Here is a 15,690-nt window from a genome sequence, read left to right as displayed (position 1 = left end):
ATATATATATATATATATATATATAATATAAAATAAAAAATATATTAAATAATAAAACCTGGCAGAAATCTGGAAATCCGGGGGGGGCACGTGACCAGGCATGCCCCCGCTACCCGTCACCACTGCTTTCAAATACTGTTCCACGAAAAAAGTTAAGCAGGTACGTCATGTATTTTAAAGTTCCCTAACAGTCCAGTTAACCCACACATTTTAACATCCATGTAACTAATGTAAGTTACTTTTGTACATGTCCAACTACTAAAACACAGAAATACCTGTAAATGAAAGTAACTTTAATTTCTTACCGATAGGCCTACTGTATTACTGTGATAAAAAAAAAAAACAAGCATGTAGTTATATTGTCATCTCAAAACATGTTAGATGTAAAATAATGTGATATCTTGTAACAATTGTAAGTCCCCCTAGATAAGGGCATTTGCTAAGAAATAAAAAATAATAATAATTAATAATAATAATGTACACAAAGCCAGAAAAAATATATAGATCAGCTATGTGTTATCATTTAACATGATAAAACACATAAGAACGATTAAACAAACATCCATTTAAAAATAATAAACGACTGCTATTATTATGTTTCAGTTTTGTATTCATAAAAAGCCATTACAGGAGCAGCGTATCAGCAGTCTATCATTAAGGTGAGTTAACAGAGCGTGATTGAGTTCATCATGTCATTCTACCACCAGCTAATACAGCGGAATTGTATGTCTTTGTGTTATGTAGGTATTCACTTAAATGCAGGCCACTGGATTTCAGTATACAAAAGCTCCCTTATTTTGAACACTAAACGTTGACAGGTATGCAAACCCACTTTCGCAGTCAGCTATGTTCACTGGAACAGTTTCCACTGCAAGTATTTTTTGGTTTAGTGTTTCAGCGTCTTCGTGCACCGAATCAAGCATTATAATCCTTGCACCGAATAAAGCTAATGTTATGGAACGACCACCCCTAAAGTTACCATGGCGACGACCCCTAAGTCATGGGAACGGGACCTAAATTTAGTTCCGAGTTATTTGATTTAAACATCAATACTAGTAACCGGACAACCAAGAAGCAGCCGGGAGGTGGGAAAGTAATTTAAAATACAAAAAAAAAAAAGTAGCCTAAAATCGCTTTGAAAATCTAAATATAAAATTACCTTGAACAACTCTTTTTCCTGGTACTCCGTACAAATGTTTTACTAACACGCAGAAATATCATTAAAATAGCCCTTTCACCCTTTGCAGGAAATTTTAGACATTATTCTTGAGAATGTTTGTTTATTTGTTATGGCTTATCACAGAAGGTTGCGATGCAGTGTTGGGTCTATTTACAAAGATACATATTCAATATAGAACACAGGAAAACATTGCGATTCAAATGCGGGAAGCAGCGTCTTCAGAAACAGGAACCATTTATTAAATACCAGCATCCAAGTTAGTTCTGCCTGCAGCGGACGTGTTTTGCAGAATGCTTTAATTCAGCTCTACAGGCAGGTGTTCTGCAGCACCCAGTGCTGCGCTGGGAAATCACAGGGGTTTCAATGTATTCATTTTCGGATTTGCAGTGTTTTTTAATGTGTACTGTATGAATTACTAGTTCACTTTGACCTGGTTAATCCAACACAGATTTCAGATATTAATGTTGCAAATACATAATTGCAAATCATGTTTGTTTAAGATAAATAAGGATGCATTCTTTAAAATAAATAAATAAAGCTGTTTAGTGTCAAAACACATGTATCATGATAATATTAATAATGCATGAAAAACTAAAAGCTAAAACTCTATCTTGTTTCACTTAATTGCCATCTATTTTGTTGTTTTCTGAATTCCATCAAGATTACAATTGTTGCAGATTTGTTATTTTTAAGGAGACTCCTCTCTCTCTCTCTCTTTTTTCCCTCAACTACAGAAATTAATTTATTTGCAGCAATATTTTTTCACAGCGTAGATAAGAACGTAGTGACAGTCATGAAGTGCCGCAGTAATGCTTCTGCTATATTTTAGTTCCAGTGGTTTCACTCCTTACAGCTGCCTGCCTATAGCATAAAACAAGGCAGGCGGAAAGTTTATTAATGAAGATGCACCCTCAAAATGAGACTGAGCCAGCTGTGAGGTGGAGAAAGGGGAGATGATGGGAGAATGAAGTGAGATGAAAGTACAGCAGGGTTATTAACAATGTACTGGAAACCAGCACTGGCCACTTTTACCAGCTCAAACTGCTTACTCGGGAAATAAAAATAAATAAAACGTTTTACCTACCTACCCACCCTATTCTTTTTTTAAAGCGTAACCTGAACCACACTTTTTTATTTATTGGGCCTACATGCAGGACAGTCGCGAGATCGTTAGTTTTATTAAAAATGTGCACGGATAAGAAAAGCAGTAATGGGAATTGGTGAGTGCTGTCGGTTTTTGTACACATGCTACTTCTACCATTTCTAGAACAACTAATTCTAAATAATAATAGTAATAACTATTATTATTTTCTTCTTCTTGGCAGCATGAACCGTTTTAACCCTTTGCATTCTAGACAGATGGGGGGTAACCTTCTCTTCATCTCTGCCTAGCTTGTAAAACCTCATGTAAACCCCTGTGCATTATTTGAACGATATCCTTTATCGCGCAGCATCTGATTTTTAAATAAACCCTCCCATTATTTTATTATTAATGAGGTTGTTTGCATATGGACGACTAAATTCTCTCTCTAAAATAAACTCTCATGTAAACGTGGAAGCAGAACTGTCATGGCCAAAAAAGCGCGAGAGATCTGTTGTCACGCTTTTCAGTTTTGCTTGTAAACTGCCCCTTAGACTACTGCCCACCTTAACGTATGGGTCCAGTTATGTTTAAAACAACCTTCATAAATATTTACATTACAATATCCACTGATTTCTACTGATGATTAATGAAATTGTGTATTACCTTGAATTCCGGCTACACTAGCAAAGACCAGGTATTGCCTTAGAAAATGGGTGGCATTAGAAATCATTATGTGAGTTTATAATTAACAAAATAAAACATAATGGAAATGTAATAGCAGTGTTATTAATATGCAAGAAAATAAACTGGATTGGTGGACTGCATGGGGAAAGATAAAAGGATAATTTCTGCCATCTACTGGTCACTTTGATTAACTGATTCAAATATTTAAAAGAAAAAGCCATATTTGATTGCAAACTGCTTTTCTATCCTTCTTAATATGTTTGAAATCATTTTAAAATATACTTTCAATTAAGTACATCTTTGTTGCCTTTACTAGTTTTATTCTTCTAGTTTAATTTAAAACACTGAGGGAGACCTCCAGTTTTTTTTTTTTTGTATTGCTACATGAAAGAAACGCATTTTTATAGGGAACAAGTTTTTTTTTAAAATTAATTAATTATTTTTTTAAATACAGGATATCTGTGGTACTACACTTGGTGAAAATAAACACCAGTTTATAAGCCTTGCTTTCAGATAGTGTTGCACTTCCTTGGTCACCTGGGGGGTGAAATTGTCCCCTCCCCTTGAACGGCTTCTTTCACAGTAACTTAAACTGTGTTCTTGTAATCTCATAGTACTGTATACATCTGTGTAAGGGAACCAAAGCAAATATATGAATTACAAAAACAAATCCCTGTTCAACGTAGACGTGATCTACCAAACTAATGTTATCAATCTCAATTGATTATATATTCAAATTTACTGAGAAATGGGGCGATGATCAAATTCTTTGCATTTGAGGCAACTCCTTTGAGTTACACATTTCAACAAACAAAATACATTTCTTTCACACTAAAACAGGAAGTTATATTCTGTTACTAGAACAGTTTATCAAAAACTTGATAGCATTAACTACAGTTAATTTCTCGAGTCATACAATATTTGATATGTTGAATACTTATCGTTTTTCAACAAAGTAGTCAATCTTCTTTGGTGATATATCTCTCTCTGGATCTGAAGTTCCAATGAATGAAGACTATACTTTGCTTGAAGTATGCATTATATTGCGTCGGCTCGCAATAAACAAATAGTTCTTTTCAAATGGAGATCAGCTTGTTGATTTCCAATAGTCTTGCAGCATTATCTTTGACTTGTCAGGAGTTTTCCCACTGGAAACAGTAGTATTGACCAGACGCAACTCAGTTCAGAGAATGTGTTGCAATTGAAAAGTTATGTAGTTCGTAGAAGTGTTCTTCTCGTTGCAGTTCTTGTGGACGGCTAGTACATGACCTTAGGCCCAGCTGCTGGCTATGCTTCCATTCGTTTCGTGCAGCGACGTGGAAACCAGGACCCGCTTTCAGATCAAGGCAGTGTCCCATTTACTGTTTCAGTCTCTCGCAGAGCAAAGCGCTATTCTCCCATTATTCCAGCATACTTTCCCATTAAAAAACTAAATGTTACAAAGTATTTTGTCCTCATCATTCATCTTTGTGGTTGTTTGGTTGATGGTATCAAAGCAATTGAAGGAAATGTTTTCTTGAACCTGAAGGTTCTTACTTAATTTCATTTTCTGCTTTCAGGACTGCCTTATCTTGGTGAAAGCCAAGGATCAAAGATGGAGTCTGTTTACATTAAACAGGAGAAGGTTCTGGAATTGGTACCTGTCTGCATTAAACAGGAGATGCCTGAAGTGGAGCCTGTCCACATTAAAGAAGAGACTGAACTGGAGCCTGTCCACATTAAAGAAGAGACTGAACTGGAGCCTGTCCACATGAAAGAAGAGACTGAACTGGAGCCTGTCCACATTAAAGAAGAGACTGAACTGGAGTCTGTCCATATTAAAGAAGAAGAGACTGAACTGGAGCCTGTCCACATTAAAGAAGAAAAGACTGAACTGGAGTCTGTCCACATTAAAGAAGAGACTGAACTGGAGCCTGTCCACATGAAAGAGGAAGAGACTGAACTGGAGCCTGTCCACATTAAAGAAGAGACTGAACTGGAGCCTGTCCACATTAAAGAAGAGACTGAACTGGAGCCTGTCCACATTAAAGAAAAAGAGACTGAACTGGAGCCTGTCCACATGAAAGAAGAGACTGAACTGGAGCCTGTCCACATTAAAGAAGAGACTGAACTGGAGCCTGTCCACATTAAAGAAGAGACTGAACTGGAGCCTGTCCACATTAAAGAAGAGACTGAACGGGAGCCTGTCCACATTAAAGAAGAGACTGAACGGGAGCCTGTCCACATTAAAGAAGAGACTGAACTGGAGCCTGTCCACATGAAAGAAGAGACTGAACGGGAGCCTGTCCACATTAAAGAAGAGACTGAACGGGAGCCTGTCCACATTAAAGAAGAGACTGAACGGGAGCCTGTCCACATTAAAGAAGAGACTGAACTGGAGCCTGTCCACATGAAAGAAGAGACTGAACGGGAGCCTGTCCACATGAAAGAAGAGACTGAACGGGAGCCTGTCCACATTAAAGAAGAGACTGAACGGGAGCCTGTCCACATGAAAGAAGAGACTGAACTGGAGCCTGTCCACATGAAAGAAGAGACTGAACGGGAGCCTGTCCACATTAAAGAAGAGACTGAACGGGAGCCTGTCCACATGAAAGAAGAGACTGAACGGGAGCCTGTCCACTTTAAAGAAGAGACTGAACTGGAGCCTGTCCACTTTAAAGAAGAGACTGAACTGGAGCCTGTCCTTATTAAAGAAGAGACTGAACTGGAGCCTGTCCTTATTAATGAGGAGGCTGGAGAGAAACAATATCAATGTACTGACTGTGGGAAGAGTTTCAGTCATTTAGGAAACCTAAAAGCACACCAGCGAATTCACACAGGAGAAAAGCTGCATCACTGTGGTGACTGTGGGAAGAGATTTAGTTGGTTTGGAAACCTAAAAATACATCGGCGAATTCACACTGGAGAGAAGCCGTATCAATGTACTGACTGTGGGGAGAGTTTCAGTTGGTTAGGAAGCCTAAAAGCACACCAGCGAATTCACACAGGAGAAAAGCTGCATCACTGTGCTGACTGTGGGAAGAGATTTAGTTGGTTTGGAAACCTAAAAATACATCGGCGAATTCACACTGGAGAGAAGCCGTATCAATGTACTGACTGTGGGGAGAGTTTCAGTGCGTCGGGAACATTTAAATCACACCAGCGAATTCACACTGGAGAGAAGCCGTATAAGTGCTCTGAGTGTGGGAAGAGTTTCAGTTGGTTAGGAAGCCTAAAAACACACCAGCAAATTCATACAGGAGAGAAACCACATCACTGCTCTGAGTGTGGGAAGAGTTTCACAGCATTAGACGGTCTAAAAAAACACCAGCGAATTCACACTGGAGAGAAACCACATCACTGTGCTGAGTGTGGGAAGAGTTTCACAGCGTTACATGGTCTAAAAAGACACCAGCAAATTCACACTGGAGAGAAGCCATATTACTGTTCTGACTGTGGGGAGAGATTCAGTCGGTCAGGAACACTAATAATACACCAGCGAATTCACACTGGAGAGAAGCCATATCGCTGTTCTGAATGTGGGAAGAGTTTCAGTGCGTTAGGAACACTAAAATCCCACCAGCAAATTCACACTGGAGAGAAACCATATCACTGTTCTGAATGTGGGAAGAGTTTCAGACAGTCAAGATACCTAAAAACACACCAGCGAATTCACACTGGAGAAAAGCCGTATCACTGTGCTGACTGTGAGAAGAGCTTCCGTCAGTTAGGACACCTAAAAACACACCAGCGACTTCATGCAGCCTGTAACCAGCTGCATCACTGTACGGAGTGTGGGAAGAGTTTTAGATGGTTACAAAGTCTTAGCCGGCACCAGAGAACTCACACATTAGAATAGCCATTCAACTGTACAAAATGTGGCAAGACATTTGCTTACTCCAGGGAAGTGAATTAGCATAAATGCAAGTGTCACAGGGAGCCCTGTAACTGGTTTGTGGAGTGTGTGTGTGCGCTTCGGAGAAATCCACTGCGATGCGCAGCATGAGACGCATTGCTAAGCAACCAGCTGAACGGTAGGCTCGCCCGGACCTGTGCGGATCGGGAGGTCCGTTTTGGCCCGGGGGTGCTGCACAGAGCTCAAAAAGCGGCTGCGCCACAGCTTGGAAACATGCCATTGACACATGGTGTAGTGTTAAAGTGGTACATCATGGTACGCGTAACAAAACGTGACCCATGAAAGGTCAGAACGTGGTATGCTGTCATGTTGCAAGTGGTACGTAGTCTGATTTTGGTATAGGTGCAATCAATTGAGATCTGATGGGTGTGTTGTCAAAATGAGGTACATTTACCATTCATTTTACTGTTTTTTGCAAACAAACTGGAAACAATCAGTTTCTCTAAAAAGAAAAAAACAATTCGAGAAGTCCACCACAAAGTTGCACGAGTAAAAAAAAAATGATAAGACCCAATGTATTGCATATGATAAATAATATTCACATACCTTTATGATGGTGCAAAAATACAATAAATTACATAAACACAATGTAAGACTGGAAAATATGATACATTCTATTTAAAAAATGTAAAAACAAAAAAGAGCATAACGTACCAGATTTTAATGGGTGCTTCCCTACTTAGCAGAATTTGTTTAGGCATGCGTAAGCAAGCGCAGTGCGCTGAGTACCACTTTAACATGTACCTGAAAACAACGCGACACCGGTAAAAAATTTGTTACTTTCACCACTGACTACAGCATTTACTTTGACTTCAATTCAGGTAAAATGTGCAAATCTGATTTAGACATTGCCGGAACTGTATATATGCTGTGTTATTAAATAGAACATTTAGTATTATTTGTTTTGCAAAACAGAAGTGTTGTGTTTCACTTTTATTGCATTTGGACTTTTAGTAAGTCTGTAATGCAATGATGCATGTGTTTCAGGTCATTTCATTTCATATAATGTATTTTTAACTTTTCTCTTTTACACGAAAAAATTATAATGATGTATTTCCCCTTTTCTGTAGTTTCTCAATGGAATAAAAAATGATAAGTGTGAACAACATATTGTTAATGTGTTTTTCCTGCATCCGTAATACATCATTTTCATTTTGGTAAATTAAGGGGTATTCTTGGTTTGTCATTCTTTTTTTTGCTATCAGTCCTTTTGTCATATCAGTCTGATATATCTGCCTGTTTGACAGGGAGAGCAATTTGAGACTTTAATGCCTAGTTTTACATTGAATTTACCGGGTGAATTAATTAATGTTGCTTGCTAATAGTTATGGCGTGTGTTGGGAACGAGTGGAGATTTGGAGCAAAGCACAGAATATTTAATTACACCACAACTTTCTGATATGAATTAAGAAGCTCAAAGTGTGATTATAATTTAGATGATTTATTATTTAAGTAGTTTTTTTTTGTTTTCAGTAAACTCACAATTATTATTATTATTATTATTATTATTATTATTATTATTATTATTATTATTATTATTAATATTATTATTAATATTATTATTATTAATATTATTATTATTATTTTTAATATTATTATTATTATTATTAATATTATTATTATTAATATTATTATTATTATTTTTAATATTATTAATATTATTATTATTATTTTTATTATTATTATTATTATTATTAATATTAATATTATTATTATTAATATTATTATTATTATTGTTTTTAGTGCAAACAAATTATATTAGAGGTTCCGGGAGGTCAGCAAAATCAAGTTACATATTTTTCAAGAAGGCGGTTTTTAAAATTTATTTCTACAGTGCTTAAACTTTAGAAGATGGTTTAAAGTAGTAAAAAGGGAGGCTCATTTAAAGTCAAATAATTACTTGTTTTACCATGCTGTCATTATTTATTCCTTATAAAACCTAATCCAAATGAGGAAAACACCTTGGTCTGGGATAGTTGCAGTTGGATTTGTGTGTGTTTTGTCTATGCTACAACCTAACTCACTTCCAAATTCTTATTCTTACTATGATTGGCTGCAAAGACAACAGGGTTAATGTTTTGTTGGGTGGTTTTTTATTGTGCACAGTTTCCTAGTAACTAATATTAATTGTGTAATAGAAAATAAAAAAGGACTCGCCATTAATATCTCAGACACAGAGCCCGAATGTTCGAATCTGAGTCACACAAGGTTGAGTCCGAGTCTGAGTCACGAAAAAATTCCTGAATCTCTGATTCATTTCATTGTGTTCACTCTGCTGCTCCTTCAATACTGCAGGATCCAAGGTGAGACTCCCAGTCAGTGCACACATTTCACCTGGCCTGTCACAGCACACAGTCAGTCAGTATTAGCCAGTATGTGTACAGACAGGGGGCAGCACTTGCTATCTCTACCTGTCATCATCCTTTACAGCACTGAAAATGGAGATGGAAACTTTCTGATTAGCTCTTTAAGAATCCCTCTTACAAACTCTAATGCTACCCTTCACTTAGACCTGTGTCCTAAGATGCTATACGGGGTTAATTTGGCTTTTTGGTTTCCAGATGATAAAGATCTAAAGCTTTGACATATTTGACTCATATTCTTTATTCTTTGATTCTTCAATCTAGAGTATTGATAATAACCCTTTGTCAGTAATGTCACAAAGCTGCTGCCTCCACAGAGTGTCTTTACAGTTGATACACAGCTGCTCCTTACCCTGAAATGCACTCTGTGATTTCAATGGGACTTGATTCCTCTGAAGCCTAGAAGTGTCTTCATCCTTTAAAGCTTCTGTTATTGCTGCAGTTAAACTCTGAGCCCTCCTTGTGTGTCTCTGACATCTGTCTCAGGAAAACCTCGGATCAGGAGCAGTCAGCAGAGGGGATTGAGCTCTCCAGCCGTGTGCAGCACACTGGAGTGGAACTGGAATAGTGCTGCATTACCAGAGACTGGAGTGGAACTGGAATAGTGCTGCATTACCAGAGACTGGAGTGGAACTGGAATAGTGCTGCATTACCATAGACTGGAGTGGAACTGGAATAGTGCTGCATTACCAGAGACTGGAGTGGAACTGGAATAGTGCTGCATTACCAGAGACTGGAGTGGAACTGGAATAGTGCTGCATTACCAGAGACTGGAGTGGAACTGGAATAGTGCTGCATTACCAGAGACTGGAGTGGAACTGGAATAGCGCTGCATTACCATAGATTGGAGTGGAACTGGAATAGTGCTGCATTACCAGAGACTGGAGTGGAACTGGAATAGTGCTGCATTACCAGAGACTGGAGTGGAACTGGAATAGCAGCAGTGTGGAGTAGTGGTTACGGCTCTGGACTCTTGACTGGAAGGTTGTGGGTTCAATCCCTGGTAGGGGACACTGCTGTTGTACCCTTGAGCAAGGTACTTTACCTAGATTGCTCCAGTAAAAACCCAGCTGTATAAATGGGTAATTGTATGTAAAAATAATGTGATAGCTTGTAAGAATTGTAAGTCGCCCTGGATAAGGGCGTCTGCTAAGAAATAAATAATAATAATAATAATAGCTCTGCATTACCATAGACTGGAGTGGAACTGGAATAGCGCTGCATTACCAGAGACTGGAGTGGAACTGGAATAGCGCTGCATTACCAGAGACTGGAGTGGAACTGGAATAGCGCTGCATTACCAGAGACTGGAGTGGAACTGGAATAGTGCTGCATTACCAGAGACTGGAGTGGAACTGGAATAGTGCTGCATTACCAGAGACTGGAGTGGAACTGGAATAGTGCTGCATTACCAGAGACTGGAGTGGAACTGGAATAGCGCTGCATTACCAGAGACTGGAGTGGAACTGGAATAGCGCTGCATTACCAGAGACTGGAGTGGAACTGGAATAGTGCTGCATTACCAGAGACTGGAGTGGAACTGGAATAGTGCTGCATTACCAGAGACTGGAGTGGAACTGGAATAGTGCTGCATTACCAGAGACTGGAGTGGAACTGGAATAGTGCTGCATTACCAGAGACTGGAGTGGAACTGGAATAGTGCTGCATTACCAGAGACTGGAGTGGAACTGGAATAGCGCTGCATTACCATAGATTGGAGTGGAACTGGAATAGTGCTGCATTACCAGAGACTGGAGTGGAACTGGAATAGTGCTGCATTACCAGAGACTGGAGTGGAACTGGAATAGCAGCAGTGTGGAGTAGTGGTTACGGCTCTGGACTCTTGACTGGAAGGTTGTGGGTTCAATCCCTGGTAGGGGACACTGCTGTTGTACCCTTGAGCAAGGTACTTTACCTAGATTGCTCCAGTAAAAACCCAGCTGTATAAATGGGTAATTGTATGTAAAAATAATGTGATAGCTTGTAAGAATTGTAAGTCGCCCTGGATAAGGGCGTCTGCTAAGAAATAAATAATAATAATAATAATAGCGCTGCATTACCAGAGACTGGAGTGGAACTGGAATAGCGCTGCATTACCAGAGACTGGAGTGGAACTGGAATAGCGCTGCATTACCAGAGACTGGAGTGGAACTGGAATAGCGCTGCATTACCAGAGACTGGAGTGGAACTGGAATAGCGCTGCATTACCAGAGACTGGAGTGGAACTGGAATAGTGCTGCATTACCAGAGACTGGAGTGGAACTGGAATAGTGCTGCATTACCAGAGACTGGAGTGGAACTGGAATAGCGCTGCATTACCAGAGACTGGAGTGGAACTGGAATAGCGCTGCATTACCAGAGACTGGAGTGGAACTGGAATAGCGCTGCATTACCAGAGACTGGAGTGGAACTGGAATAGCGCTGCATTACCAGAGACTGGAGTGGAACTGGAAAAGCGCTGCATTACCAGAGACTGGAGTGGAACTGGAATAGCGCTGCATTACCAGAGACTGGAGTGGAACTGGAATAGCGCTGCATTACCAGAGACTGGAGTGGAACTGGAATAGTGCTGCATTACCATAGACTGGAGTGGAACTGGAATAGTGCTGCATTACCAGAGACTGGAGTGGAACTGGAATAGTGCTGCATTACCATAGACTGGAGTGGAACTGGAATAGTGCTGCATTACCAGAGACTGGAGTGGAACTGGAATAGTGCTGCATTACCAGAGACTGGAGTGGTACTGGAATAGTGCTGCATTATCATAGACTGGAGGATTTTGTAATGGTTGATTACTTATTGATTGATTTAATTCTTTGATTTATTTGATTGATTGCATTTTTAACTGGAGTTCATAACTGAACTATTTCTGTATTCGTAAACTATTCTGTAATCAATAAACTGCTTTACTCTACTGGTGTTTTATATCATTATTAATGACACACCTTCAGCATGTATTTGAACTCAAAGTATTGGGGTTTGAGGTAACAAACAATAAATGTTATAGACATTAGTGGTTAATTACATAATATGTTTCCTAGTCACTGGAAGGGGAGTGTTGTATTAAATAAAGTAACCCTTTGTTTATGTACAGTATTAGATTTGACAGTAGCTCTGTAACCCAACACCCTGTATAAAATTAATTGTGTTCTTTATGTGCCCAGCAGGGGGAGCTGCACCTCCTAAAAGGTAAAGTGACAATACAGACAAGAGACTGGCTGAGTCTGGGCATTTAACCCAGAAAAAGTAAAAAGTAATGTGAACAATATCATCACTAATAATAACAAGAATGAATAATAAAAAATACAAATACAGTGCATTGCAGGGGGAGACCCCACAGTCATTGTGGAAATAAACACATCGATTCTTTAACAAACAGCCCCTTTGTTTTGCCATTGCTCATCCACTCTGATGCCTGTCCTTGCTGCTGTGCACCTGCTCCACGTGCAGCACTATTACCTGGTTTCCACTGCGGGCCGGGTTGGTGCTGGCCGGCCCTGACTGGACCAATTCAATGCTGCTTCTCATTTCCAGTTGCGATTACTCGCATGTGTTTTTCACCTTTTTTGTGAACTGTGTTTACTCTACCCAGCAGTGATCACTGTTTATACAGCATGTCTGTGTATTTGTGATCACTGCTGGGTAGAGTAAACACAGTGAACATGGTAAAGTGCGGGTCACTGTTTATACAGCATGTCTGTGTATTTGTGATCACTGCTGGGTAGAGTAAACACAGTGAACATGGTAAAGTGTGGGTCACTGTTTATACAGCATGTCTGTGTATTTGTGATCACTGCTGGGTAGAGTAAACACAGTGAACATGGTAAAGTGTGGGTCACTGTTTATACAGCATGTCTGTGTATTTGTGATCACTGCTGGGTAGAGTAAACACAGTGAACATGGTAAAGTGCGGGTCACTGTTTATACAGCATGTCTGTGTATTTGTGATCACTGCTGGGTAGAGTAAACACAGTGAACATGGTAAAGTGTGGGTCACTGTTTATACAGCATGTCTGTGTATTTGTGATCACTGCTGGGTAGAGTAAACACAGTGAACATGGTAAAGTGTGGGTCAGTGTTTATACAGCATGTCTGTGTATTTGTGATCACTGCTGGGTAGAGTAAACACAGTGAACATGGTAAAGTGTGGGTCACTGTTTATACAGCATGTCTGTGTATTTGTGATCACTGCTGGGTAGTGTAAACACAGTGAACATGGTAAAGTGCGGGTCACTGTTTATACAGCATGTCTGTGTATTTGTGATCACTGCTGGGTAGAGTAAACACAGTGAACATGGTAAAGTGTGGGTCACTGTTTATACAGCATGTCTGTGTATTTGTGATCACTGCTGGGTAAACACAGTGAACATGGTAAAGTGTGGGTCAGTGTTTATACAGCATGTCTGTGTATTTGTGATCACTGCTGGGTAGTGTAAACACAGTGAACATGGTAAAGTGTGGGTCACTGTTTATACAGCATGTCTGTGTATTTGTGATCACTGCTGGGTAGAGTAAACACAGTGAACATGGTAAAGTGTGGGTCACTGTTTATACAGCATGTCTGTGTATTTGTGATCACTGCTGGGTAGAGTAAACACAGTGAACATGGTAAAGTGTGGGTCACTGTTTATACAGCATGTCTGTGTATTTGTGATCACTGCTGGGTAGAGTAAACACAGTGAACATGGTAAAGTGTGGGTCACTGTTTATACAGCATGTCTGTGTATTTGTGATCACTGCTGGGTAGAGTAAACACAGTGAACATGGTAAAGTGTGGGTCAGTGTTTATACAGCATGTCTGTGTATTTGTGATCACTGCTGGGTAGAGTAAACACAGTGAACATGGTAAAGTGTGGGTCAGTGTTTATACAGCATGTCTGTGTATTTGTGATCACTGCTGGGTAGAGTAAACACAGTGAACATGGTAAAGTGTGGGTCAGTGTTTATACAGCATGTCTGTGTATTTGTGATCACTGCTGGGTAGAGTAAACACAGTGAACATGGTAAAGTGCGGGTCACTGTTTATACAGCATGTCTGTGTATTTGTGATCACTGCTGGGTAGAGTAAACACAGTGAACATGTTCATGTGTGTGGGTCACTCTTTATGTGACTTTCTAGTGTAATTCTATCTGCAATTACTGCAGCATCATTGTAACTGTAATTGTAATTGAAAACAGTAGCATTGCAATTGTAATTGTAATTTGAGCAAACAATGGTGCTGTAATTGTAGTTGTAAGTAGAATTATAACTGACCGGAGATCTGCTGCTGATAGAATGAGGTATATGGGGCTCTGGGTAGGGTGTATCAATTCATCACGTTGTAGCAATTCCCATGCTACATAATGTGGGTGTAAGTTTCACCCACCTGTCCCTTTAATTAGGGTCAGTAGCCTGGCCAGGTTAAAACTTCATTTCCCATAGTTCCTTGCAACCACCCTCTGTTCATCCTCTCTCCCCATTGGCTCATTCAGATTTCCACCCCTCCAATCTCAGAGCTCCTTAGTAGCCAGCACTTGTATTAAAGCTGGCTAATCAGGCCTGAGGGGGTCTCCTTTTCTCAGAGGAATTCATTTAACTACAGCATTTTCTTTACTTAAATTTCAGTGAATCCATTACCATCCTTAGATAATTCCAGTGCATCTGTTCATTTTCTTTTGTCGCTGTGCTTTGTCTAAACTGCTCTTTTTGTTTTCACTGTTACTTGTTTAAGTTTAGCTGTTTTTCTAGGTCTGTTTAGTGTTTGTTGTTTTATGTGTGACAGTCTCCATTTTTTCCTGATCCTCCTGATTTTTTCCAAACAACTGTTCACCATTCAACTCAACACTACTGGACAGTCTCAACAATTTCAACGTACTCAATGTTTTCAACCTTCTACAATCCCCATCATTTCGGGACACTTTGCTGGACTGCCTTATTTGTGGGTGAGATAATTTCTTTTTTGTTTGGATTTTTTCTACTTTAATTTGATACTTTGTTTCCCGTATTTTTTCTGTTACTTTGTTATTTTGTTACTTTGTATGGATTTCAATTACCCTGCTATTACTGGACTTGTTGGGCCTACCTGTCATTTTCCCACCATTGCCATAGAGACTGTTAAATGTAATTGTTTCCACAAGTCACTGTTTTTCATCTGTATCTATTTATTTATCCTTGGTCTTTATCTGTGTGTGTTGTGTTTGTGAGTGTGGGTTTATTGGAGACCCTCCGGACTCTACATTCATTTCTATTTGGTGATACTGTTTAGCCTTCTGTTTGTCCCTACATACTTATCTGTACCAGCTTTATTCTTACCTGTTACCTGCAATTATATGAATTCCTTTCTTATCATTATTCATTTCATTCATTTGTTCATTTTTTCATTTGTTGACATTATTGTTCACAATAATAAACCGATTGTTCTTGAAATTGACACCTCTGACGTCCCTGCTTTTGCTGTCTGTCACTCTTGCTGACTTATTTAGCTATAGAAATAGGGCCAGCAGT

General features: G+C 39.3%; 1 protein-coding gene across 1 annotated transcript; it reads left to right on the top strand.

Moving 5' to 3' along the window:
• The first annotated feature begins 3,942 nt into the window (after positions 1 to 3,942).
• On the top strand, positions 3,943 to 7,951 carry LOC131722785 (zinc finger protein 436-like). The gene has a single exon (XM_059015859.1). It carries the CDS (start codon positions 4,543 to 4,545, stop codon positions 6,784 to 6,786), a length of 2,244 nt encoding a protein of 747 aa, XP_058871842.1. The 5' UTR covers positions 3,943 to 4,542; the 3' UTR covers positions 6,787 to 7,951.
• Positions 7,952 to 15,690: the final 7,739 nt, after the last annotated feature.

The sequence above is a fragment of the Acipenser ruthenus genome, chromosome 51, assembly GCF_902713425.1.
Source record: "Acipenser ruthenus chromosome 51, fAciRut3.2 maternal haplotype, whole genome shotgun sequence".
NCBI lineage: Eukaryota > Metazoa > Chordata > Actinopteri > Acipenseriformes > Acipenseridae > Acipenser > Acipenser ruthenus.
Note: the sequence above shows the minus strand (reverse complement) of the source record. Positions and strands in the feature narration are given on the sequence as shown.

Coding starts and splice junctions, on each gene's coding strand:
- LOC131722785 (XM_059015859.1), top strand. CDS start 4,543: ATGGAGTCTGTTTACATTAAACAGGAGAAGGTTCTGGAATTGGTACCT.